Source organism: Micromesistius poutassou (genome assembly GCF_964030765.1).
Source record: "Micromesistius poutassou genome assembly, chromosome: 9".
NCBI classification, from domain to species: Eukaryota; Metazoa; Chordata; class Actinopteri; order Gadiformes; family Gadidae; genus Micromesistius; species Micromesistius poutassou.
The window spans coordinates 17,030,385-17,055,384 of record NC_140279.1 but is presented as its reverse complement, the minus strand read 5'-3'; the positions used below and the strand labels follow the sequence as shown (position 1 = coordinate 17,055,384).

The window sequence follows — 25,000 nt, the reverse complement described above, 5'->3', positions numbered from 1 at the left end:
GAAGAGAGGCTAATCAGCCTGCTAGGCAAACTACTGTTGCTTTGTAAAAAAAAAAAAAAGGGGATGTTTGTGGAAACCCCAGATCATCAGCACCATGCCCTTTAACAGACGTAGCCTAGACCCTGCTCTATGGGGATCCATGGGGCTGTGGGGGAGGTGGGTGTATTAAATATAATCTTTCCAACTTTAGAACATGGCGAAATAAGTACATAAATGTTGGACTTGATGCCATGAACATTTCTATTCAGCTATTTTATAGAATGTTTTATCAACCTTTATGACAAACAAAGGTTATATAGATTATACACACTGGCTTTGTTTGCGGGCAAAACTAAGGCCCTGCATTCATGAAATAGGCAAACAGAGCCAAGTTTGCATCATATCTGCATGCGCTCGGCCGTTGGCCTGCTGGCCTCATTTGGATACTTGTCCGTCCACTCCTCAATGCATCCTTCTGTCTCTAAAGATATACACCCACATCACGCACATGGGACTTTATTATTAAAATTCAAAGATATTCCGACACACACATATGTATGTGTTATGTGATATCTTTGAAGTCTAATAATAAATTTGAATTATGTGTTTATTTTCTGATGTATATTGATAGAAATACGCATGCTGATTGATGATGATTTGATGATTTATGATTCTCTCCCTCTCTGTCTTTCCTTCTATTCTCAGTTTGTGGCGGAGCGCAGCGCGTTTGGTTCTGACTCAAATCCTCAAAGATCACCGCCAGTCCCATCGCCAACCAACATCCCTCAACGTTGCCCCCTAGTGGATTTACGGAGATGTGACCCTGGACCTGGTCGGAATAAATCCACGGGAAACGATGCGCCTGAGAGAGAAGGGGTCATCCGATGGGCTGCAGCATTAGGAGCTGCTGTACACGCCGGCTGAGGGCCAGGACCCTGCTGTGTCCTCCTCTTAGTTAACAATAACATCTCACCTATAACATGTATCTCTTACTGAGTTAGAGATCAAGCACCATCCTACACACGCTCACCAGAAACCACCAAAACCAGCGAGGAATCCAGATGGATCCACCTTCAAATTTCACATTAACAACCCTCCTAACAACTCCTGGTAAGGATTCGTCCATCCAACCACCTTCACCTATCCTTCACCCGTCCTTCAGTCAAACATCCTCTCTCTCTGAACATTCCGGGCGGCAGTATAGCTCAGGAGGTAGAGTGGGTCGACTGGTAACCGGCAGGTTGCTAGTTCGATCCCCGGCTCCTCCTAGTCTGAGTGTGGAGGTGTCCATGAGCGAGACGCAGCCTCACCCCTGACTGCTCCTGACCAGCTGGCTGTCGTTCCTGCGTGGTCGACTCCGCCGTCGGTGTGTGAATGTGCGAATGAACGGTTCTAAGTCGGATAAAAGCGTCTGGTTAATGGTTAATGGAGGGCGGGTGGTCAGCGCTGTAGACCTTATGCTCCGGGAACGAACCCATGTGTCACCCATCATCACAACGAGACTCTTATTTTGAAGCCATCGAGCTGACTCAGTAAAAGCGTTCCTTTTCCGCCCTCCCCAGGGAACTCCAGCGACCCCACCACCCCCACCCCCTACCAGTCCCAGCGCTGGGAGTTCCTGGTGGCCGTGCTGGTCACGGCCGTCTCTGTGTCCGTGCTGCTGGCCCTCCTGGCCAAGTGCCAGGTGGTCCGCCGCTACCTGGCGAGCTACAGACACACGCGCCTGAGAGACGGGGACAGCGTCAGCCAGGGGGACCCCTCAGGTGGGTGGTGGATATGCTGTGTGTGTGTGTGTGTGTGTGTGTGTGTGTGTGTGTGTGTGTGTGTTGGGGTGTGTGTGTTGGGGTGTGTGTGTGTGTGTGTGTGTGTGTGTGTGTGTGTGTGTGAGTGCGCGTCTGTGTGTGTCTGATCCTGGCAAATTTGGTTCCAAATAAAAGCATTTAAATGTGTGTGTGTGTGTGTGTGTGTGTGTGTGTGTGTGTGTGTGTGTGTGTGTGTGTGTGTGTATGTATGTGTCTGTCTGTGTATGTGTGTGTGTCAGTCTGTCTGTCAGTCAGTCTGTCTGTCTGTCTGTTTGTCGTGTGTCTGTCTGTGTGTGTGTGTGTGTGTGTGTGTGTGTGTGTGTGTGTGTGTGTGTGTGTGTGTGTGTGTTGCCTTCAAAGATTCAAAGATATGTTTGTATTTGTGCATCATGATATTTTCTGATCCTTTGAGGGCTGACTTGACATCATGTTTTGAATAATTTGATGTTCACTTGACATTTGCTCACTTTTTCTCTCTCTACAAAATGAAGAGTAGGTATTTTTCAGTGAAATTGAATGGTATTCGATGTACAAGCGACAACTGGATGTAAATCTTACTGGAATAATTGGTTAATAAGCGTAATAATGGTCATGCTCATTTAGCAGAAGGCCAATGTTGAAATGACTGGTTTACAATGTCATTTCATACATGTGTAAACTGTTACATTTACAAATGATCCAGTGAAGAAGATTACGGTGTTACCGTATTTTTTACGGAAATATTCTGACTACCCCAGCTGCCAATTTTTTTTCTTTTTTACAGTTTGTTTGTTTGTTTGACTTGACTGCCCTCTCATCAGTCTGCGGTACATCGTGACAGTATAACGTGACGGTGCCTGTGTGTCCTCTCCAGGTCAGGACGTGGAGTTCTCCATTCACGGCGGCCGGGGGATGAACGCACACTCCATCCCTCCGATACACGAAGAGGACGACGACGGATTCATCGAGGACAACTACATCCAAAACAGCGAGCGGGAGAAGGCGGAGCGCGCCGCGGGCGGGGGCTTCGGGGACATCAGCTCCGTTCAGTTCAGCTCAGTGTTCGCGCAGTCGGGGGAGGACATGGAGGACGATGAAGACGACCAGATGGATGAGATCCAGTTCTCCATCGCCTAAAGTGTTCGTTCTGTTTCGGGGTCAAGCACTTGGGGTGATGTGGGCGGCAGTAGTTCAGGAGGTAGAGCGGGAAGGTTGCCAGTTCGATCCCCGGCTCCTCCTAGCCTGAGTGTCGAGGTGTCCCTGAGTGAGACGCCTCACCCTGACTGCTCCTCACTTCTGACTCGGCCGTCGGTTTGTGAATGTGTGAATGAATGGTTATAAGTCGCTTTGGATAAAAGCGTCAGCAAAATCCCCTCTATGTAAATTTCCATTTCCATTTCTCTGTTCATAGATCAGACGGCTTGAGTACGTATTCTGCTAACAAACACATGATGATTTGCTGGTTTGACACAATGCAACTTTTTTTTAATGACAAGAAGATACTGTAATGAATGAATGTTGTTTTTTTACCGATGGATCTTTGAAGGAATCTGTGGGCGTTAACAAAAATAAATCTAATCTTGTGAGATTGCATTTTTAATTGTGTATGCAACCCTGTCCACACTGCTACATTTTAACGAGGACATGTGCGAATGCAGTGATAACTCGCAAACATAAAGAGGTTATATATATATATATATATATATATATATATATAGAGAGAGAGAGAGAGAGGGGGGGGGGAGAGAGAGAGAGAGGGGGGGGGAGAGAGAGAGAGGGGGGAGAGACAGAGACGGAGAGAGACAGACAGAGAGAGAGAAAGAGAGTGACTACAGTCTAGACCCACTCCTATGGGTTGGGTGTTTAGAAGCTGCTTGACAGGTCTGCGCGTGAGGCTCAATGACTGCTCGTGCGACTACCCGGAAAACAGCGCGAGGACTCAGAGAGGCGGAGGAGATGAAGGCTCGCGCGGCGATTCTCTCCGTTTAGTGAGCCCGAAGTTCACCGGATTTATTACCGACTACCGGCGACAGCATGTCGGCGTCCGCGGTGTTCATCCTGGACGTGAAGGGCAAGGTGAGCTGGGGGGGGGGGGGGGGGGGGGGGGGTCTACTAAGTTGGTGGTCTCCCTGGTGGGGGACCAGGAGGGGAACCTGAACGGGTCTACTCAGTTGGTGGTCTCCCTGGATGGAAGGGGACCTGAACGGGTCTACTAAGTTGGTGGTCTCCCTGGATGGAAGGGGACCTGAACGGGTCTACTAAGTTGGTGGTCTCCCTGGAGGGGGACCAGGAGGGGGGACCTGAACGGGTCTACTAAGTTGGTGGTCTCCCTGGAGGGGGGGACCAGGAGGGGGGACCTGAACGGGTCTAAGTCTCCTCAGGACGATCAACAGGAACACCTGCACATTGTTGCGGGGAGAAGCGGCGGAACTCGTTCCACCCGTTTGACCGACATCTCCGTGCTGAACTTTCCGTCCCCGGTGAAGCTGGAGGAAGTGTCTGTCCTATATCGTTCGTCCAGATACGTATCAAATATATCGTCAATAATCGTATCGTAGCCAACGTGATCTCCGCGTTGGCTACGGTGTGTGCGTAAGAAACGCACACTGACCGTTGAGAGTCAGAAAAAGAGATGGAAGTTGAGTTCAATGCAAGTGTGATTTAAACCTTCAGTCTGCCCCTGGACCCCTGGGCCATGTCTAGTCATTTTAGTCTCACCCCCTTTACCAGGAGATGAGCTCCATCAACCCGCAGTTAGGTGACACATGATGATGATGAGCCTTGATGATGTTGTCAGTTTCGGGTTTTTTATGGGGGTAAAAACGAGCACAATCCATACAGAATGTCCTATGTGCACAGATAATTGTTCCCTACTAAATCAAGCCATTGATGAGGATCTATTTTGCCATTGAGTGGATACAGTGGCGGGCTGGTGGTGCTGTGGTGTGTCTGTGTGTGTGTTGGCCTGCATAGTGCTGAAAGACACTATTGACACGCCATTGAGTCATATTTCAATGTGTCGTTCTGACGTCGTTCTGACGTCGTTAAGAGCTGAAGAGACTCGTGTTTTGATGAGGGGTTATATTATGTGTTTTTTTCTTCTGTATTTCGGTTTGCTTTCGGTAGTATAGTGTGCACATTGGGCAGCCGTATAGTGACTAGTACTATAATGACTTGTTGTTTGTGGCTTGTGTGTGAAAAGATAACTGTAAAAACTGAAAAAAAAAACAGTTTATCCACCCTGGAGATAAATCTAGCCACACTTGGATGTTGACATGAAAACACAATTAAACGAACAAAATCAGAGAAATGATCCAGCTACAAACTACTTTGTCCAACTGCTCACGCTAAAGAAGAAACAATACATTGTTGATACTGTTAATCTTCACTAAGGTCATGAGGTCAGTGTCGTTGCAAGCAGTATGGAAAATGTTTCCTCTGTATAAAAATGCAGAACTGGGAGTTTCCGTAAAGTAAAACAAAAGACAAGAAACCAATCTGCAAATTTAGTGAAATGCAGGGCCATGCATTGACCTCATTCTGTCTCTGCAATGAGCTTTGAACTTTGACTTTGTTTTTATCAGTGCTCATGGCACACTGGCCTTTCATATCCCTTCCCTTCTACTGGATTACTTTTCTTCGCACGGTATAGATAGCTCTGTGATATCAATTGTCTTGTGGTATCTGGCCCTTTGACCTTTGACCCCTCCCTTGTGATGCAGGCTCCTCTTGAAAGGTCGGCGAGCAATTGTTACTGTGTGTGTGTGTGTGTGTGTGTGTGTGTGTGTGTGTGTGTGTGTGTGTGTGTGTGTGTGTGTGTATGTGTGTGTGTGTGTGTGTGTGTGTGTACTATTGTATGGACATACAGTGTTCCTGAAAAGCATCTTAACCTCCTCCCAAACCAACTGCTATCATATCTTTATCGTCACATTTTTTAAATTGTGTTTTCTTGAAGAAATTTCAAACAGTTTGTCCAACTTGTGTTGTCTGCTGTCTCTCCTGCCATCGTCCTACACTACCTTGTGAGGTGTGCTTCTTACTGATGGTGGTTTGGTCTGCATTGGCTCGCTGCCTCCCACACCACAGCATGTTCAACTTTATATATATATATATATATATATATATATATATATATATATATGACTGTTCATACATATTTATATATATGTACTGTACATATATTCTAGTTTTAATAAAACAATTTTCTTCTTGATTGCACTGTACCTTGTTACTCTTTTTACTGTTTTTATACTATATATATATTTTTTTTTTTGCATTGTTAAAGGTGCCATGACATGCCACCAGGTGTGGTTGTGATTAGCCGTTACATGCCGTTTTGGAAATCAGCCCCTCAAGACATCACAGGTGGGCGTGTCCTACTAGATGTGTGACGGATAGATGAGCAACGTCTGCTACAGTCCACTGGGTAGGCTGGTAGACTGATCTATCCAGCACACGTCTAGGTGGACACGCCCACTTTCTGCCCCTTATGATGTCAAAAGGGGCACCTGGTGGCATGTCATGGCACCTTTAAGGAGAGCTTGGGATACAAAATCATCATTGCCAGCTAGCTATGACTGCTTTGCCTGCCTTATGTTGTAGCATTTGATTAATCAAATAACTTGACCTTAAACCTTGAACCTTCTCCTTGGTTCAGGTGCTGATCTGCCGTAACTACATGGGCAACACGGACATGAACCAGATCGACCATTTCATGCCCCTGCTCATGAAGAAGGAGGAGGACGGGGAGATCACTCCCATCATCACCCACGGCGACACGCATTTCCTGTGGATCAAGCACAGCAACCTCTACCGTATCCTCCGCCCCAGACTAAGCTACTCAATGATACAAGCTCAATAGAAACAGAATTTTATACTCTCATTCGTTTGTTTCTAGCATGAAAAAAGACAGCATTCGCAGCGTTAAAGGTACAATATGGGACACATTTACTATACTGAATCACGAAATTTCAGCAGGGATTAGGTCAGAATAGTGGCTTCTCTGACCACAATGCTACAGTTATGTAGCAGAAATGTCTGTGGTTGGTCAGAAGGTTTGTTTTGGTTTGCCCTGTGTGGCAAAAAATCTTTGATTTTGGACTGCAGTGCCCATAAATGCTCTGTGTCAATGGAACAAGTGAGTCTCGAGTGTTTTGCAGAAGCTGGTGAGACTAGTCTTACATTAGCCTCCCCGTCCTCCTCCCTGGTCGACTGCTGGAGACCTCCCACCCTGTTAGCCTTAGTGCTACGTTAGCCTCCCCCTCCCCCTCCTCCTCCCTGGCGGACCGCCGCGTCCTGTTCTGCAGGATGCAGTCTGGGAGCCACTCGCTGTTGTTTCACTTCCCCTTCCACTCGGGGTGTGCCTAGCGAGGCCTGAACGATTTTTCTCTCCAAAGGGTTATTTACTCAACTTGGATGAATGGTCGTGCGTTCTTAGGACTGTTCCTTGAACGCTGTGTGTTGCAACCAAGATTGGCAATGATCTGATTTCATATCCCCATGCACTCCCCTCCACCGACTGTATGTTGTGAGGGCCCTGGGCCGAGGAGGACTGCACTGTGATGTGAGCTAAAATCAACAAACATCACATCAAAGTGTCCACAGGCGTTCCCACTGTTTGCTGTTGTCTAGTTGTTAGTAAGGGTAGCGTGTATTGAAAGCCAGTCTGTTGTGTGTGTGTGTGTGTGTGTGTGTGTGTGTGTGTGTGTGTGTGTGTGTGTGTGTGTGTGTGTGTGTGAGGGTCTGGGATCTGGTTTTCCTTAACAGTCTCAGTGGTGGCAACGACCAGGAAGAACGCCAACGCAGCCCTGGTTTACTCCTTCCTCTATAAAATCATACAGGTGGGTTTGACACTTGATTGACCCTGATTCATGTTTTTAACTGAATCTGACTCCTGAAACTCATAATAAAAAAGAATTGTCCTTTGTTTCATAACAATGTATTTCAAGGATGATCATTCATTTCTTTCAAAACGTATCCACAAACCACCGGCGTGCCGTGCAGGTGTTCAAAGAGTACTTCAAGGAGCTGGAGGAGGAGAGCATCCGGGACAACTTTGTGACGGTGTACGAACTGATGGACGAGGTCATGGACTTCGGCTTCCCACAGACGACCGACAGCAAGATCCTACAAGAGTAAGACCGCTCAGTCTCAGCCACCACTCTCATTACCGTCATAGTTCTTGGCCATAAGACGGGGTAAACCTCGGGATAGCTTGTTGGTTATTAAACTTCTGTCTGTTGGTTCCCTGGAGCAAGTGGCTGTTTTTTTTTAAGATGTAACATGCATTCCCAATTGTGCTCCCATGGCAGTGCGCGCTTTATGTGTGGTGCTGAATCATGCCGGCTTCTGATTCATGTTAGCCATTTAATGGAATGACCTTCTTGTGTGTTCATAAGTTTGCATTATGATCCCAAACTTTCTTTTGGCTGAAATAGAGCTTGTGGAGTTGTATTTGTTCTTGATATCAAGTTCTGGATAAGACAATGTGTGTGTGCACATGTATGTGTGTGTGTGTGTGTGTGCATGCGGCTTGTAAACACTGGGTTCCTGTTGATGCGTGCGTACAAAGTCATATTCAGCAGGGGACCCTTGAGACCCGGACAGAAAAGACACACACGCACGCACGCACGCACGCACAAATGTAAACACACACACACACACACACACACACACACACACACACACATAGCCGCCGCCGCCTTCAATTAACATTTCTGAGGAGAATCGAGGCAGACAGAACAAACAGACAGCATTAACATCAAGCTCTTGTCAGTGTCTGCTCTCTGTTCCCCGTGCCGTGAAGGAGACTGCCCTGCGCAGGAGGCATGGGGGAGAATCTGGGACACGTAGTGGGGAGAAAACTACCCTCAATCAATCAATCATCTCCAACCCACCACTTCAGTCTCATGACGTCCCGCCAGGCTGCCGTTTGCGGTGGTCGCTGTGAAGCGAAACCCTGCTGGAAGCGCCTTCCGAAACTGTCAAAAGCAATCGTTTGGTGTGATCTCTGAATTTTGAGGATATTTGTGGGACCCGGATGGCTCAGTTCCTCAATCCCCTTCCAACAAACTAAGTTTGTTCATTGGTTCATACACAGGAACGCATCGTGTGTTCTGAACGCTTGGAGCGGCTGCTTCAGATCAACAGTCAATCTTGCAAACGTTTGAGCACCGATGTGGTTGGGCGGCTGGTGATTGATAAATTATTCACTTTTCCTGGCTATCCGTCAAAGGGGATTAACCATCGATATTAACCACATGTGGAAAGGAACCTTTATTGCTGCAGGTACAGGTCTTTAGGGACCGGATTTTGGAAACGCAGTTCAATGAACAACAAATGAGCGTTAACGTGGAGCCAGGCTGCGGGAGACTGCTTTGCCGAGGGCTTTCTGAAGGTGACCCAGAGAGGTTGCTGAGCTTGTTTTGTTGAGGGGTTTTTTTAGCTAGGAAGCATGATCTAGGGAAAGGGTGGTAATGTGGAATCTGTTATTCAGAGGAAAACATCAGAGAGGGGAAGGCGGGATGGAGCCAGGAATAGAAGTGCAGTTTCAAGAGTTAAATTCACTTCCACAAGAACTAAAGAGCAGAACAACACCATAGTGACGCATGGAAGATCCAGGGGGTGAATCAAGCTTCCATGTTGTCTTACAGCTTATGCTTTTAGTCATGTTTTTGTAATGTTAGCTGTCTACAATCAACGTTACTGCTTCTATTTCATTTCCAATATTGCTGGGTGAAATTTGCTTTTTCCAGATGCTTTTTTGCCAAGCTCTAAAAAAAACTTAATAATAATAGCTCATTAACATGGCATTATTAACATGTTTAAACGGTACCCCTATTTTCACATCCAAGTGGTGTTTGGGAAACACTAGGAGACACAGGTCCTCTCTCTGAGTCTGCGATGACACTTGAGTGGGGGGAAGCACTGGCTATAAACACTCTGGGTCACATGTTGTTTACCGTCTCGGCCCGAGTCTCTGTCGCACAGGACTCCCTCGGTTACCTAGACGATCCGTAGCATACAGCCTTACACTGAAATGCACTCTCTGCACTACACTGTGTGTGCGTGTGTGTGTGTGTGTGTGTGTGTGTGGGGGGGGTGATGTTCACCATCACTATGTCTGTCTTGAACTGGCAGTTGGGATGCAATTAAATAAAAGTGATGTTCTTGTTTTTGTTTAGTTTGTTTGTATTTTATGATCTTAAACAAAGACATCTGGGATATCTATCTTGCGAATGTTACTAAAATGATTATTTATTAATCAATCATTATCTTTCTTATCGTCAAAGTCTCTCTTTCCAACGTTCCACCCGTGTGTCATGAACCTTGAATCATCTTTGAACAGAATGCGTTTTGCAGAGAGGAGCAGGGGGGGAAATGAGAGACCCCGGGGTAGCGGGGTGGCTGTGCTCTCACTCTCTCGTGATAGGGTGAGGGATCAGGAGAGTGAGTCTCCTGTCTCCTCGGGGCCGCCCCCCCGGAGCGCCGCTTCTGGCCCCTTTGAACTGGGAGGAGACGGGAGACGGAGCTCTGGGGAAGATCAGGCAGAGCTGGAGGGGTTCCCCAGATGAAGGGCGTGGCAGCCGGGGTTGCCATGGTAACGGGGCTTAACAGGGAGGGATGGATAGGGGGAGAGCTTAAGGAAGTTGAAAAAGGTTGCTCCTCTGCAGTCAACGGTTACCTCGGGGTATAATATCACATTTGCACTCTGGGATCAATGAAATAGGAACATGTATTGCAGAAGTACCACTTGAGTACTCGAATACTGAATATGACTACTGAATATGCTTTTAATATAGAGTAGGGCATTTTCTTTCCCACAATGTTTTTATTGATGACGTTTAATGTTTTATGTGGATGGATGTCCTGTCTCGCGACGTCAGCGACCACGATGGAAATAAGTGCTCGCACGTTGTCGTGTTATTGTCTATCCCTCGGAGATGTCTGCATTCCAAATAAATCAAATCAAGTTGACATGTATGAATTATATCAGCATAAGTATGTTGTTTTTCTAGTTTTAATAATATATTTTTTACTTTGTAACCGGCCCTTTGTTTCAGGTACATCACCCAGCAGGGCCACAAGCTGGAGGCGGGGGCCCCGCGGCCCCCGGCCACCGTCACCAACGCCGTGTCGTGGCGCTCGGAGGGCATCAAGTACCGGAAGAACGAGGTGTTCATGGACGTCATCGAGTCCGTCAACCTGCTGGTGAGGAGAACCCTCACACTATGTTGTCATTTCTCATGGTGGTCTCCTATTGGCTGGTCTGAAGCTATCATTTTAAATCAGATTCACAGTCAATTACATCAATCAAGATGAACTGAACCCTCAAAGCATCGCTGTCAAGTGTCGATTCAAAGTGTCCATCCAAATAATGCATAATGCATCCTATTACAATTTCCCTGATGCTCTTTTAATCTGAAACATTTTATTACATTTACATTTACATTTAGGGAATTTAGCAGACGATTTTATCCAAAGCGACTTACAATAAGTACATTTGTCATAAGAAGTGAAACAATATATCGCCGTTGGTACAGTAAAGACGTTCATAGAACCAAGTGCCAAGCACTAACAATCGCCAGGCTGACCCCATTCCCCGTACACAGCAGTGATAGCTAGTGCCAGCTACTGCAGATGCTACACAACTAAGTACATGCTACACAACATGCATGCACAACACAATTAAGTACGTGCTACACAATTAAGTACAAGGAATGAATACAACCTGCATTGAGTGCGTTCACGACGCGCAGGACAGGATTGTGCCAGGACGTACAACAAACAATAGTGCAACAAATAAGACAAATAAGTGACTGAATGGCTACGTTATTATTCAGCTAAGTTAGCACACAGGAAATGAACATACAAGGAATCCGTCTTGGTGCACCGGGGGGGGCAACATGGCGTCTGACATGAAGATCTCATTCAATTCAACTTGAGTCTGAATCCTAATCCTGATGGGGCGGCCCTTCCATTGTTGAAGTCTTTGAGCGTGACCCCCTGTGTCTCCCCCCCCGCCCCCCCCCCCAGGTGAGTGCGTCGGGCAGTGTGCTCCGCAGTGAGATCCTGGGCTCCGTGAAGCTGAGGGTGGTTCTGTCCGGGATGCCGGAGCTCCGACTGGGCCTCAACGACAAGGTGCTCTTCGATATCACCGGCCGTGAGTGACACTCCGACACACACACCCACACACCCACGCACAGACACACAATACACACCGACACACCAACACACGGCAACGCAGACACACCACCACACAGACACACCCACACACACACAGACACAGACACGCCAATAGACACCGACACACAGACAGACACACAGACACACCAATACACCAACACACAGACACACAGACACACCAACACACACACAGACACACCAATAGACACCGACACACAGACAGACACACAGACACACAGACACACCAATACACCAACACACAGACACACAGACACACACACAGACACACCAATAGACACCGACACACAGACAGACACACAGACACACACACAGACACACAGACACACACACAGACACACAGACACACACACAGACACACACACAGACACACAGACACACACACAGACAGACACACAGACACACAGACACACAGACACACCAATACACCCACACACCGACACACAGACACACCCACACACAGACACACACAGACACACCACCACACCAACACACACCAACACATGTTATACCCTGTATCACCGGCAGTGAGTGACACAAAAAAACAGCCATATCACTCCCTCCCTCTCTCCACCTAACATGAGCTATATCACTCTCTCTCACTCCCTCTCTGAAGCCTTCGTACCCTCACCCTGCCCTCACCTCCTTACGTAAACCTCCTCCCCCTCTGGGCCCCCGAGGCCCTCTCCTCTCTGGCCCCCCTCCCTGACTCGCCTCTCCCCCCTCCTTTCCCCCCTACCCCTCACCCCTCCTCCCCTCCTCCCCTCCTCTCCCCTCCTCTCCCACCCTACCCCTCACTCCTCCCCTCCTCCCCTTTCCCCTCCTGTCCTCTCCCTACCCCTCACTCCTCCCCCTCTCCCCTCCCCTCCTCTCCACTCCTCTCCCCCTCACTCCTCCTCCTCCCCTCCCCCTTACCCCTCACCCCTCCTCCCTTCCTGGGGTGCAGCCTAGCCAGCATGGCCCTTCTCTCCCCCTTCCTTCCTTAATCCTCACCCCGGGCTACAGATGAACACATGAAGGATCCCATGGATCTCTGGGTCTCACATGTGTGCATCCCACTAACCCACACACATACACACCCAAGCACACACACACACACACCAGTGCACGCAGATACACACGCACACAAGCACACGCACACACAGAGGTTCACACACCTTGCAGACGATGAGAAAGATGTTGTATCAATTGACATATTGTTTTCTTTGTTTATTAGTTGCAGTATAATTATCTTAATCATAATTTATTAATTCAGATATTATGTTGTCTCCACAAGCACCCAGTCATCTAGTGCTGATCTTATCTGCCTGTTCAGTTGTGGTCGGTTCAGACTATCATAAACTCTACAGCACCCTCTTGTGGCAATTGTCTGGAACCACATGGATAGGCTGTCTAGTTGTGAAAAACAATAATAGTTGACATTAACAGCTGATCGCAGAACATGGAACTAGCACAGAGAAACCAAGGGTCATGTGGTGGCGGGAATCCTTTCAGCAACAGAGCATCTTTTGACTTCATTTGACACAATTTATTTATACAGGGAAGTCTAGTTGATGTTGTATATAGGCACATGAGTCATCATGACATTCAATATTATCGTTCTCAGAATCAATTCCCTTCCTCTTTTATTTTATATGTGTGTGTGTGTGTGTGTGTGTGTGTGTGTGTGTGTGTGTGTGTGTGTGTGTGTGGGTGTGTGGGTGTGTGTGTGCGTGTGTGCAGGGGAGAAGAGCAAGGCGGTGGAGCTGGAGGACGTGAAGTTCCACCAGTGTGTGCGTCTGTCCCGCTTCGAGAACGACCGCACCATCTCCTTCATCCCCCCGGACGGAGAGAGCGAGCTCATGTCCTACCGGCTGAACACCAATGTGAGGCCACACCCCCTCAGGCCACACCCCCTCATACCACACCCCCTCAGGCCACACCCCCTCATACCACACCCCCTCATACCACACCCCCTCTGGCCACACCCCCTTCAGATCAGACCACACCCCCTCAGACCACACCCCCATTCAGGCCACACCCCCATCAGATCAGACCACACCCCCATTCAGGCCACACCCCCATCAGATCAGACCACACCCCCATTCAGACCACACCCCCTCAGACCACACCCCCATTCAGGCCACACCCCCATCAGATCAGACCACACCCCCATTCAGGCCACACCCCCATCAGATCAGACCACACCCCCATTCAGGCCACACCCCCATCAGATCAGACCACACCCCCATTCAGGCCACACCCCCATCAGATCAGACCACACACCCTCAGACCACACCCCCTTCGGACCACACCCCCTTCAGACCACACCCCCTTCAGAGCCACAGTAGTAGGTAGTGTTGTGTAGTGTAGTGGTGTGTAGTGTAGTGGTGTGTAGTGTACTGTACTGTAGTGGTGTGTAGTGTGTAGTGTAGTGGTGTGTAGTGTAGTGTAGTGGTGTGTAGTGTAGTGTAGTGGTGTGTAGTGTTGTGTAGTGTACTGTACTGTAGTGGTGTGTAGTGTGTAGTGTAGTGTGGTGTAGTGTAGTGGTGTGTAGTGTTGTGTACTGTACTGTAGTGGTGTGTAGTGTGTAGTGTAGTGGTGTGTAGTGTAGTGTAGTGGTGTGTAGTGTTGTGTAGTGTACTGTACTGTAGTGGTGTGTAGTGTGTAGTGTAGTGTGGTGTAGTGTAGTGGTGTGTAGTGTTGTGTAGTGTACTGTAGTGGTGTGTAGTGTAGTGTAGTGGTGTGTAGTGTTGTGTAGTGTACTGTAGTGGTGTGTAGTGTGGTGATTGAACCTCTCTCTCTCTCTGCTCCTGTAGGTGAAGCCTCTTATTTGGATCGAGAGCGTGATCGAAAGATTCTCCCACAGCCGAGTGGAGATCAAGGTCAAGGTATGTATGAGGAAACACACTCACTCACTCACTCACTCACTCACTCACTCACTCACTCACCTTGCAGTGCACATACACAGTGAAACTAAACCATATCATAGCCATTTCAGACCTGTCCTATTTATATCAGATCCTATTTTAGTGACATCAGACCTTCATACATCATAATATATATATATCCTAATGTATATATGTATATATACTATCTCTCAGGCCCGGAGTCAGTTCAAGGGCCGCTCCACAGCCAACAACGTGACCATACTGGTCCCAGTGCCGAGCGACGCCGACTCGCCCCGCTTCAAGACCAGCACGGGCAGCGCCAAGTGGGTCCCCGAGCAGAGCGTGGTCCAGTGGACCATCAAGTCCTTCCCGGTCCGTCTCACAGTGTGGCTCGCGTTAGAGATCCAGGGACTGTTTCATCCGTCTGCACACTTTGAAACATCAAAGTGGGGCCATTAGCGTTCTTTGAGCGTTAAACAAGAATGATCTCAGAAAAGGATTATGCTTTGAAAGACAAAAATGATCTGACAGCCTCGTTTGATAGTTCGTCCCGACGTCTGTTGAAAGTCACTCCTTAATGAAATTAATAATGTGCGAAAAACAAATGACCAACTTCCCTCGTCGAGTTCAAACCAAGAATGATGTCTTCCCTTTGTAGTTGTTCCCTCAGAGTTGTGTTGTAGAATATGTAACTAACTCCTAGTGTGCGTGTGTGTGCGTGTGTGCGTGTGCGTGTGTGTGCGTGCGTGCGTGCGTGTGTGTGTGTGTGTGTGTGTGTGTGTGTGTGTGTGCCTGGCTCTGTGTGTGTGTGTGTGTGTGTGTGTGTGTGTGTGTGTGTTATGCGTGTGCCTGGCTGTGTGTGTGTGTGTGTGTGTGTGTGTACATGCAGGGCGGTAAGGAGTACATGATGAGGGCGAGCTGCGGGCTGCCCAGTGTGGAGAGCGACGAGCTGGAGGCCAAGCGGCCAATCACAGTCAACTTTGAGATCCCCTACTTCACGGTGTCCGGGATTCAGGTGAGCCTCGCTGTCGGCCCGCCACAGGGCTCTACGATAAATACCCGCTGCCTTCCATTAAAGGGCAGTGTGTCAACGCAATTATTGTATGTCGTACTTAGTTATAGTCCTTAGTTGTGTAGCATCTAAAGGGCTGCTTATGGTCCCACGTTCACGCAACGCAAGGGGGTTACCAGTGTTTGTAATAACGGCGTTTAAAATAACGGCGTTAGGTAACGCTGTTATTTTTTCAATAACGGGGTAATCTAACTAATTAGTGTTTTCATTGTTACAACACCGTTACCGTTACTGACCGTTAAATGCGGTGCGTTACTATGAATTGATTGAATGAACTGCGTAATCCGAACGCACCCCTGGCTCCACACACATACTGCTAGTGAGGAGACCGGGTGGGTTAACAATGAGATAAGCGATAATGATTGGCTAAGGCAGAGTCATGTTTCATGGTAGCCAATCGGAGCCAGTGTTTTTACACACAAGCCAGGATATGCGTGCCACACGCACACGCATACACACACACACAAACACCAAACAGATTCGATGAAGCAGTAGAAATGGCGAGTCCGGAGCAATCCGATGAAAAGTTGTCATTTTCAGGGTACCGATATAAGCACTAATTCATTGAGGTCAAAGGCAAGAACGTGCATGTAAAGTGTACATTATGTCCAGGTGCGAAGACTTTGTCAACGCATCTAATGAATCTCACGACGACACACGCATCTATCTTTTTCTACAGTAACGCAAATAAGTACTTTCCCTGGTAACTCGTTACAAGTACAAGTAGTGAGTAACTAATTACTTTTTAAAAGTAACGTTCCCAACACTGGGGGTGACGGACCCCTTACGTCCGTGCGGACCCTCCTTGCGTCCACCGCCAGGGCCTGACGTGCGCCTCCCGAAAATCGTAACCTTCTGTCGAGGCGACGCAGCTGCCAGGGCTGTGATTGGTCTGCTCACTAGAACCTGACGCAGAACCATAAAGGTTCACATGATTGCGTCAAAGCGTCTGCGTGGTCATTGCTTTGTGTGAACATGGAACCATAATCAGCCCTTTATCCTGGCTATCTTTGTTGTATACGGGGAATGGGTTAACCTAGTGATGGTTAGTGCTTGGCACTTGGTTCTATGAACATCCTTACTGCACCCACAGAGATATATTGTTGTTTCTCTTTCCTCTGACAAATGCACTTATTGTAAGTCTCTTTGGATAAAAGCGTCTGCTTAATGCCCTGAATGTAATGTTATGTAAATGTTATGTAAATGCTTCACAGGTTCGCTATTTGAAGATCATCGAGAAGAGCGGTTACCAGGCGTTGCCGTGGGTACGCTACATCACGCAGAGCGGAGGTGAGGCAGCACACGGCGACCTTCTGTTAGAACCACAGCCCTGAGGCGTCGCTGAACAGCTCCCTGACGACCGAGAGCCCAGAGTAGAATCCTCCACACTCCGATACACGTTTAACACTCCCCAGAAACATGTTTAACACACCCCAGAAACATGTTTAACAAACCCCAGAAACATGTTTAACACACCCCAGAAACATGTTTAACAAACCCCAGAAACATGTTTAACACACCCCAGAAACATGTTTAACACACCCCAGAAACATGTTTAACACACCTCAGAAACATGTTTAACACACCTCAGAAACATGTTTAACGCACCCCAGAAACATCCAGAGGACTAAAGAGTAGCCGTCACGTCAGAAAAGCCATCAAAAACCCCAGCTAATCCGACTCAATACCTAAGCAGCACTTAACTTCTATTTACTAAATATTGGATGCTATAAGGTTTATGTTGGGTTGTATGTGTGTGTATGTGTATGTGTGTGTATGTGTATGTGTATGTATGTGTGTGTATGTGTATGTGTGTGTATGTGTGTGTGTGTGTGTGTGTGTTAATCCTCTGCGTTTCCGTTCCTTGGCAGACTACCAGCTGCGGACCACCTAAAGGCCCCTTCAGACCAACAGATGAGTCCTCCCTCTCCTTCTGTCCCGTCTCCTGTTGTCCGCCTCCCTTCTCCCCGCGTCCCGACCCAGGAACCAGCCCAGAGGTGAAGGTCCCCCCCCCCGCCGGAGGACTTGGTCTTGTTCTCTCCGCCATGCTGGACCTGATGTGGCTCCAGAGGCCTTCAGAAAACTGGACCTCTGAATCGTACCGCGGTGCGATGCAGAGATTCTCAACAATATTTAAATACATTTTTGTTTTTAGAAAGAGTCAATTAATTATTCCTCAGTGCCACTACACCGTGCAAAGTCCACGTTATATATACTGTGTCTGTACACAAGCAATATTCTCTATTTTGAGGTTCAAGCTGTAACACAATAACATTGTTTTGTTCACCTTTTAGATCTTTTATAACCACAGGGAATAAGTCTAGTCTACAAATCCTCAAAATGTGATGGTGGCTTGAGGCCTAATGAGTCTGTTCCTCTTGTTCAACATTCATTAGAAAACAACGTTAGCCTGAATCAATTGTAACCAGCAGCAGCCAAGTTATATACAAAAAAAAATGTTTTTTACTGCTTGAAATTAAATGTACGGCCCTCTGGTGGCCTTGGGACTCGTCATGTTGTCACCACTGTGTGGCTCTGCCTTATCCCCGGTGCACTGGACTGGACACCAGACACCAGCAATGATCAATAATGCACAATATGGCCACGGCCGCCGGCCCTGTGTAACACAATATGGTGCAGGGCCCCACAGGGCCACTCACTGGTACTGGTGCGTTACCAGGGCACCAAGGGGCCCACTCGCTGGTTCTGGTGCTTTACCAGGGCCCCGGGGACCACTCACACTTACTGGGGCTCATCGTCCCTCCAGGCCAGGGGGAAGACACTGGAGGAAGGACCAGCGGACAGACAACCTGTCACCTCTCATTATGACGGCTGTTCAGGGCAGCAAAATACTATTTGAGAGGTTCTGTTTGGTTCAACACTGATCAAGTTGTTTATTGGCCCAAACGGCTCATGCCACAATATTCCATATTGTCCATGACTTGTCATTGGCAGCCTTTGGCATTTAAAAATAATAATAATTGAAGAGTTGGTGTGTGAGTGTGTGTGATATATTGATCACTCACTCTTTGTGAATGGGAGGAATGGGATATATTAGTAATTAATTCAGTTTTTCAAAGCTACAATGAAATGGAACAAGCCTCCAACCAGTCGTCTTTATTCACACTATACACTCACCTTGCAAAAGTGTTAACTACCTTTTCTTTAACTTTTATCTTAACCTTTGAACATTTCAGGTAACGTTGGACGCTGTCTTAAAACACGTGCGATTGTACGAGTTAGCATCGGCTTACGCTCCAGGACCTGATGTGATCTGCTGTGACGCTGCAGGGAGGAGAGCCCCTTCTCACCGCCACGTTCTTCAGGCGTTATTAGGAGCTCACACAAACAGTAACTCGTAACGTGAGGTGTAGCTTTGAATCGCTGATATCCAATGAGAACCGAAGAGGTTCAACGAGGTTCAATGAGTCTTCTCTCCATAAAGGAAGGTCAGTTTAGTGACTTGGGGAAGGTAGCGTGCGCGTGTGTGTGCGTGTGTGTGTGTGTGTGTGTGTGTGTGAGTCCGTCTGGCTCCGGTGCAGACGCCCTGACAGACCTCCTATTGTGTGTTAGTGTCGTGCTCTTATCGCCCTGCTGCTCTGCCCCTCCCTGTCCTGAACAAACCCCACCTGTGTGGCAGGAGCCCCCATGTACAACGCCTGTGTGTGTGTGTGTGTGTGTGTGGGGGGGGGGGGGGGGGGTTTAGTTAGGGATACTAAATCACTGAGTCATCGTGTGTGTGTGTGTGTGTGAGAGAGTTGCTGCCTGTGTGGGTGTTTGTGTGTGTGCATGAGTGAGTGAGTGTGTTTGTTTGTGCACGTATGAGTGAGTGCGTGTGTGTGTGTGTGTGTGTGTATGAGTGAGTGTACGTGTATGAGTGAGTGCGAAGTGCGTGTGTGTGTGTGTGTGTATGAGTGAGTGTGTGTGTGTGTGTGTGTGCGTGTAGTGTATGAGTGAGTGAGTGTGTGTATGAGTGTGTGTGTGTGTGTGTGTGTGTGTGTGAGTTGGTGCCTGTGTGGGTGTGTGTGTGTGCGTGTGTTAGTGTTTGTGTGCGTGTGCGTGAGTGAGTGTGTGTGTGCGTGTGCGTGTGTGAGTGAGTTGTGCAAACCGACGCCAGCCCCTACAGGCTCCGCCTTGTGCATTGTCCTGCGCTCGGCTGTCCATCGCCATGCCAACAGAGACTGACTCTGTGACCTCTTTGTCTGGCGGCAGCGGACACACATGCAGACGGACGAGGAGTGACCAACACACACACACACACACACACACACACACACACACACGCACTCCCCAATCACAGCTGGAGTCGACCTTGGCCTTTAGTTTCTGGAAATGAAAGGACTGCAGCAGGAAGCCATTGTCAGATCAGCTTGTTGTGTATCTTGGCAGATTATGCGTGATACTGAAGTGTTTTCATACCGTTACTGTTGGGCACGTGTGCATCTGTGAAGCACAAGCTGTTCTTTAAAAGCACGTGACCGTTGAAGCATTGAATACTCAAAAGTGTGCATTTGTATTCCAAGCTGTAAGTCGTTTACCATTTCATCCTAGGGTACTTTAATGCTGGTGGGCACAGTAAAGTGTTAATACGGCCCTGTTCCAACACATACACAGCCAGCAATACAATCAATAATTCAAGGTTCAACAGTCTGATGTCATGATCAAAGAGTTGATAAAGCAGGTCCCTCATTTCTGCATATTTCACGTGATACATACTGAAGTTAGTTTCGCAAAATAAAGCAAATAATTTCTCCCACATCCTACTGTTAAGGAAGTTTGAACAAACTAAAGTTACATGTGTATACATCTTTAAATTAAATGAACATAATGCAATAAAAACAAATCACCTCTTTTTCATAAATTAACATAAAATGGAGGTTATTCTATAATTGTTCCATCTCACTTAAAATGAATTGCTGAATTCTTAAATAAGGTACATTCCTACTTCGTGTTCTTTTTTTCTTCTCTTCAATTCAATCCGTGTGGTTTAGATTCTTTCTGCTGACATTCAGAAGTGTCTTTATGGCTGCAAAGAACATCCAACATCTGCATTCATTCTTTCATTGGTCACTGAGATATTTGTCCTCACCTCAACTCAACGTCAACTCTACAAACTCCAGTAGTCTCATAAGGCCCCAGGAAAATGAGATCAAATTAGTTTAGAATCCAAACATTCTGGGTTGAAAATAAAACGGCACTTAACAGAACAAAACATAAAAAGAATAATCGCAAATTGTTAAATATAACATTAAAGCTGTTCCTTAAGATGAACGTTGCATAGTAATCTCCAGCCTGGCTCTTCAGGTTTATGTATCGTCTTCACGTCTAAACGGGTTCTTCAGGTGGGCTGGGAGACTCGCGCTCTCATCCTCGTGTTTCTCTGACTGACAAAGAGCAGTTAGGTTTCAATGCCTTTGCTCAAGGACACTTGGGCAGACCCTACTGAACTGTTTGTGGACTCAGTGGCTTCGTCGGTTGAGTTTATCAACCCAGAGAGCCTCGACCAATGGGACAGGGAGAGAGAGAGTCTGTGCACATGGAGCTTGAGTGCCTTACCGTGAAATGACACCAAGGGTTTTCATTTTTGTGCAACACAGGTAGGCTCAATGTTTTTTTTTACATGTTTGTTTCATGACTTATTTTGGGCAGAGAATATTTTGCTCATTGAGGAATATCTCCATGCAGCCTTAATAAACCAGGTCAGCCTAATAACCCTGTTATATTCTCTAAGGAGTACAGCCCAATGATCGTCTCTCCTGAATTATTAAACCCTTGTGCAGTCTGTTAGCGCCTCTTTCCCTCCCATCACGTCAGGTTGTGTCTGTGAACCCTGTTGGTCCCACAATCCCCCTGCCAGCTCTCAGGTCCACCTGGCTCAGGTCTCATAACCGAGACAAGAGCTGGGAGGAGCAGATTACAATCCCGGGTTCCCTGGGCTGCCTCAGACCCCATTAATCACCCGTCCAGAGAGCGCTGACAGCTGATGAGTAATACACCACGTCCGCTGCTGGGGTGATCGGGTCCCCATCGGTCCTCCAGAGCCTGACGGCGGAGCTGAGTTCATATGAGGTTGGCGAGGCTGGAGTTGGTCTCCCTGTGCCGCTCCATCTGTCCCGAGACGGTGAAGATGCTGATCAGCCGGTCCATCAGCCTCCTGCCCGGCCTGGTCCTCTCCAGCAGGACCACGGCCGCGGAGTACAGCCCCGCACCGGCCACCGCCGCCCCGCCGGCCGCCAGCAGCACCACCCCAGACACGTACATGTCGTTGAGGGCCTGGCCCGGCTTGGGCATGTGGTTGACCAGGGCGAGGTGCAGAAGTGCCGCGCCGCAGATCAGCATGGCGGAGCCGGCGGCGAGCACCACGATGAGGTCCGACAGCCCGCCGCTCTTCAGCATGTCGATCTGCCGCCGGCTGCGCACGCAGTTCATGTCCTGCACGGCCGAGCTGAGCAGCTGCTTGAGCAGCACGGCCAGCGCCAGCAGGCACAGCGAGGTGCCGGCGCCCAGGCGCCACTCGCTGGAGACGCTGGTGGTGGTGGACAGCAGGCCCACGCCGCCCAGCCCGCAGCCCAGGATCAGCAGCACGGCCACGCAGTAGCACAGCAGGGACTTCCCCGGCTCCCGGAACCACCACAGCTCCACCTGCTCCTCCAGGATGCTGTGCTGGATCTGGGCGGCCTGGTCAGCATGCCCGCCGCCTCCGCCGCTGGGGGCGGGGCTGCCGGGGGGGCCGCCGGCACCCCCCCCGGCGGTGGTGGGGGGGAAGTGCTCGAGCTCGGGCATCCTAGTGCCACTCCGGAGCACGCCAGGAGGGGGACCGGACCCACCCGACGGGGGGGGGGGGGTCTCGGGGATGAAGAGGACTGTGGGAGGCGTCTGGCCACGGATGGACACCAGTAGAAGGTCGACACAGGAATATTCCAGAAGGCGTCAGGAGACCGGATCGGAACTTGATAAAAAGCAGTTTTGCTTGCAATGTGCACTTAGGATGACTTGTATTTTAAAAAATAGATTAATATCCATCCAATAGAGGGAAGTACATGTGTCATATCATGTCACTTTTTGTCGATTTGTGCAATTGGACGCAGAGGTTCCCAGTGGGAGGAGCCGGTTCTCTGCCATCTCACTGCATCCACTGGGAAAGCGGCCGGGTACCAGGATGGCAGCGGTTACCTGGACAACAGAGGAGAGAACTGCCTTCAGGACAAAACAACGGATTCCCACGAACACAGAGCAGCAGCAGCACCTTGAAGGTCACGGCCCGCGGTGGCTGGGGTCCAACCCCTGTCAGACACTTATTACCGTCAACGTCTGCAACGTGTGGGAGAACACAAACCTGCACACACAACACAGCCTGCGGTGACGCGTAGCACATACACATCGTATTTAAAAAACGTTTTTGATATTGATACGTTTTCTTTGAACGAAACCTACCAATATCAAAAAAGAAAAAAAAAGAAAAAAATCAATATCATAAATGTCATCTTTAGCAAACATTATTGCAAATAAAGGGTAGCCAATGTTACACCCTAATTAATAGTGTATATAGAAAATAAGTCAAAGTACTAAAATAAGTACTTATTTGTTATTTACTTCTGGGGTTGAACATGAGCATGAATTAAAAACACGGATGGCACTTTAGACAAACCATGTGTAAACCGTGTCTAGCGTTCCATTGTGTGTTTTCGTCGCCGTTTACTGGTTACTTGTTAAAGATTAAAGATATCCAGAGATGTGTTTGCATGTGAGTGCATGTGACACGTGGACTGTGTTGTTAAGTGTCTAATTAATCCCAGCTGGTTTGAGGCCTGGTGTCACTGACAGCTGACGCCAGTGTGTGTGGTGTCACCATGGGGCTGTGTGTGTGTGTGTGTGTGTGTGTGTGTGTTTCACTGTGTGCGTGGTGTCACTTGGTGGCTCTGTGTGTGTTTGTGTGTGTTTCAATGTGTGCATGGTGTCACTATGTGGCTCTGTGTGTGTGTGTTTCAATGTGTGCGTGGTGTCACTATGTGGCTCTGTGTGTGTATTTGTTTCAAAGTGTGTGTGGTGTCACTATGTGGCTGTGTGTGTGTGTGTGTCTGTGTGTGTGTGTGTTTCAAAGTGTGCGTGGTGTCACTATGTGGCTCTGTGTGTGTGTCGGTGGGTTTCAAAGTGTGCGTGAGGTGAAGTCAATGACAGAAGGTGATAACCCAGTGGTTCCCTGGAGCCTCAGTGCTTTGTCTCATTAGAACCACGACAGCGCGGCCCTGTACACGACGACATCAACATCAACATCAACAACAACATCGGAGAACTCACACAGGACCCCTGTGTGTCTGTGTGTGTTTAATCTACACTGGTCCTGCTGCTAACTGGTCCTGCTGCTAACTGGTCCTGCTTTACATATGTTTCCTCTGAAAGCCTCTGAGCTGGGCGGGGGTCGATGGGGTGCTGGGAGAAGTGTTGCCATAGTGACAAGGTGATTGTGTCTCTTCCCCCCCAACCCCGGGTCAGACTCCCCGTGTCGTCTCCGCGGGGGGGAGACAGCTCACTGGGGGGGGGAGACGGCTCACTGCGAGCTCCGTCTGTGTGACTGACGCTGGTGCCAAGCACCGTGGGGGGGGGGGGGTGTAGAGGGAGAGGAGTGACAGAGAGAGAGGAGACAGAGAGAGAGAGAGGGAGAGGAGAGGGAGAGGAGACAGAAAGAGAGAGAGGGAGAGAGAGGGAGAGGAGACAGAGCTACAGAGACAGAGAGGGAGAGGAGAGAGAGAGGGAGAGGAGACAGAGAGAGGGAGAGAGAGGGAGAGGAGACAGAGAGAGAGAGGGAGAGAGAGAGAGGGAGAGGAGAGAGAGAGGGGGAGGAGACAGAGAGAGGGAGAGGAGAGAGAGAGGGAGAGGAGACAGAGCTACAGAGAGAGAGAGAGAGAGGGAGAGAGAGAGGGAGAGGGGAAAGAGGGACAGAGAGAGAGGAGACAGAGCTAAAGAGAGAGGAGACAGAGCTAAAGAGAGAGAGAGAGAGCTAAAGAGAGAGAGGGAGACAGCTACAGCGAGAGAGAGAGAGAGAGAGGGAGAGGAGACAGAGCTAAAGAGAGAGAGAGAGAGGAGACAGAGAGAGA

General features: G+C 48.6%; 3 protein-coding genes across 3 annotated transcripts; 2 read left to right on the top strand and 1 right to left on the bottom strand.

Annotated features, from left to right (window-relative positions):
- The first annotated feature begins 683 nt into the window (after positions 1 to 683).
- Positions 684 to 3,345, top strand: cUnh1orf210 (chromosome Un C1orf210 homolog). The gene is made up of 3 exons (XM_084473015.1): positions 684 to 1,089; positions 1,542 to 1,742; positions 2,635 to 3,345. The coding sequence occupies exons 1-3, from the start codon at positions 1,041 to 1,043 to the stop codon at positions 2,895 to 2,897; spliced, it is 513 nt and encodes a 170-aa protein (XP_084329141.1). The 5' UTR covers positions 684 to 1,040; the 3' UTR covers positions 2,898 to 3,345.
- A 214-nt stretch (positions 3,346 to 3,559) lies between these two features.
- On the top strand, positions 3,560 to 18,405 carry ap1m3 (adaptor related protein complex 1 subunit mu 3). Its single transcript, XM_084473252.1, has 12 exons — positions 3,560 to 3,836; positions 6,418 to 6,574; positions 7,533 to 7,600; positions 7,764 to 7,894; positions 10,823 to 10,970; positions 11,796 to 11,922; positions 13,686 to 13,828; positions 14,762 to 14,833; positions 15,047 to 15,205; positions 15,723 to 15,848; positions 17,120 to 17,195; positions 17,777 to 18,405. Exons 1-12 carry the CDS (start codon positions 3,795 to 3,797, stop codon positions 17,797 to 17,799), a joined length of 1,272 nt encoding a protein of 423 aa, XP_084329378.1. The 5' UTR covers positions 3,560 to 3,794; the 3' UTR covers positions 17,800 to 18,405.
- A 1,476-nt stretch (positions 18,406 to 19,881) lies between these two features.
- Positions 19,882 to 23,152, bottom strand: tmem125a (transmembrane protein 125a). The gene has a single exon (XM_084472982.1). It carries the CDS (start codon positions 22,686 to 22,688, stop codon positions 21,966 to 21,968), a length of 723 nt encoding a protein of 240 aa, XP_084329108.1. The 5' UTR covers positions 22,689 to 23,152; the 3' UTR covers positions 19,882 to 21,965.
- Between the last annotated feature and the right edge of the window lie 1,848 nt (positions 23,153 to 25,000).

Coding starts and splice junctions, on each gene's coding strand:
- cUnh1orf210 (XM_084473015.1), top strand. CDS start 1,041: ATGGATCCACCTTCAAATTTCACATTAACAACCCTCCTAACAACTCCT. Junction 1,090..1,541: donor AACCCTCCTAACAACTCCTG/GTAAGGATTCGT, acceptor CGCCCTCCCCAG/GGAACTCCAGCGACCCCACC. Junction 1,743..2,634: donor CAGCCAGGGGGACCCCTCAG/GTGGGTGGTGGA, acceptor TGTCCTCTCCAG/GTCAGGACGTGGAGTTCTCC.
- ap1m3 (XM_084473252.1), top strand. CDS start 3,795: ATGTCGGCGTCCGCGGTGTTCATCCTGGACGTGAAGGGCAAG. Junction 6,575..7,532: donor CAAGCACAGCAACCTCTACC/GTATCCTCCGCC, acceptor TAACAGTCTCAG/TGGTGGCAACGACCAGGAAG. Junction 14,834..15,046: donor GAGTGGAGATCAAGGTCAAG/GTATGTATGAGG, acceptor ACTATCTCTCAG/GCCCGGAGTCAGTTCAAGGG.
- tmem125a (XM_084472982.1), bottom strand. CDS start 22,688: ATGCCCGAGCTCGAGCACTTCCCCCCCACCACCGCCGGGGGGGGTGCC.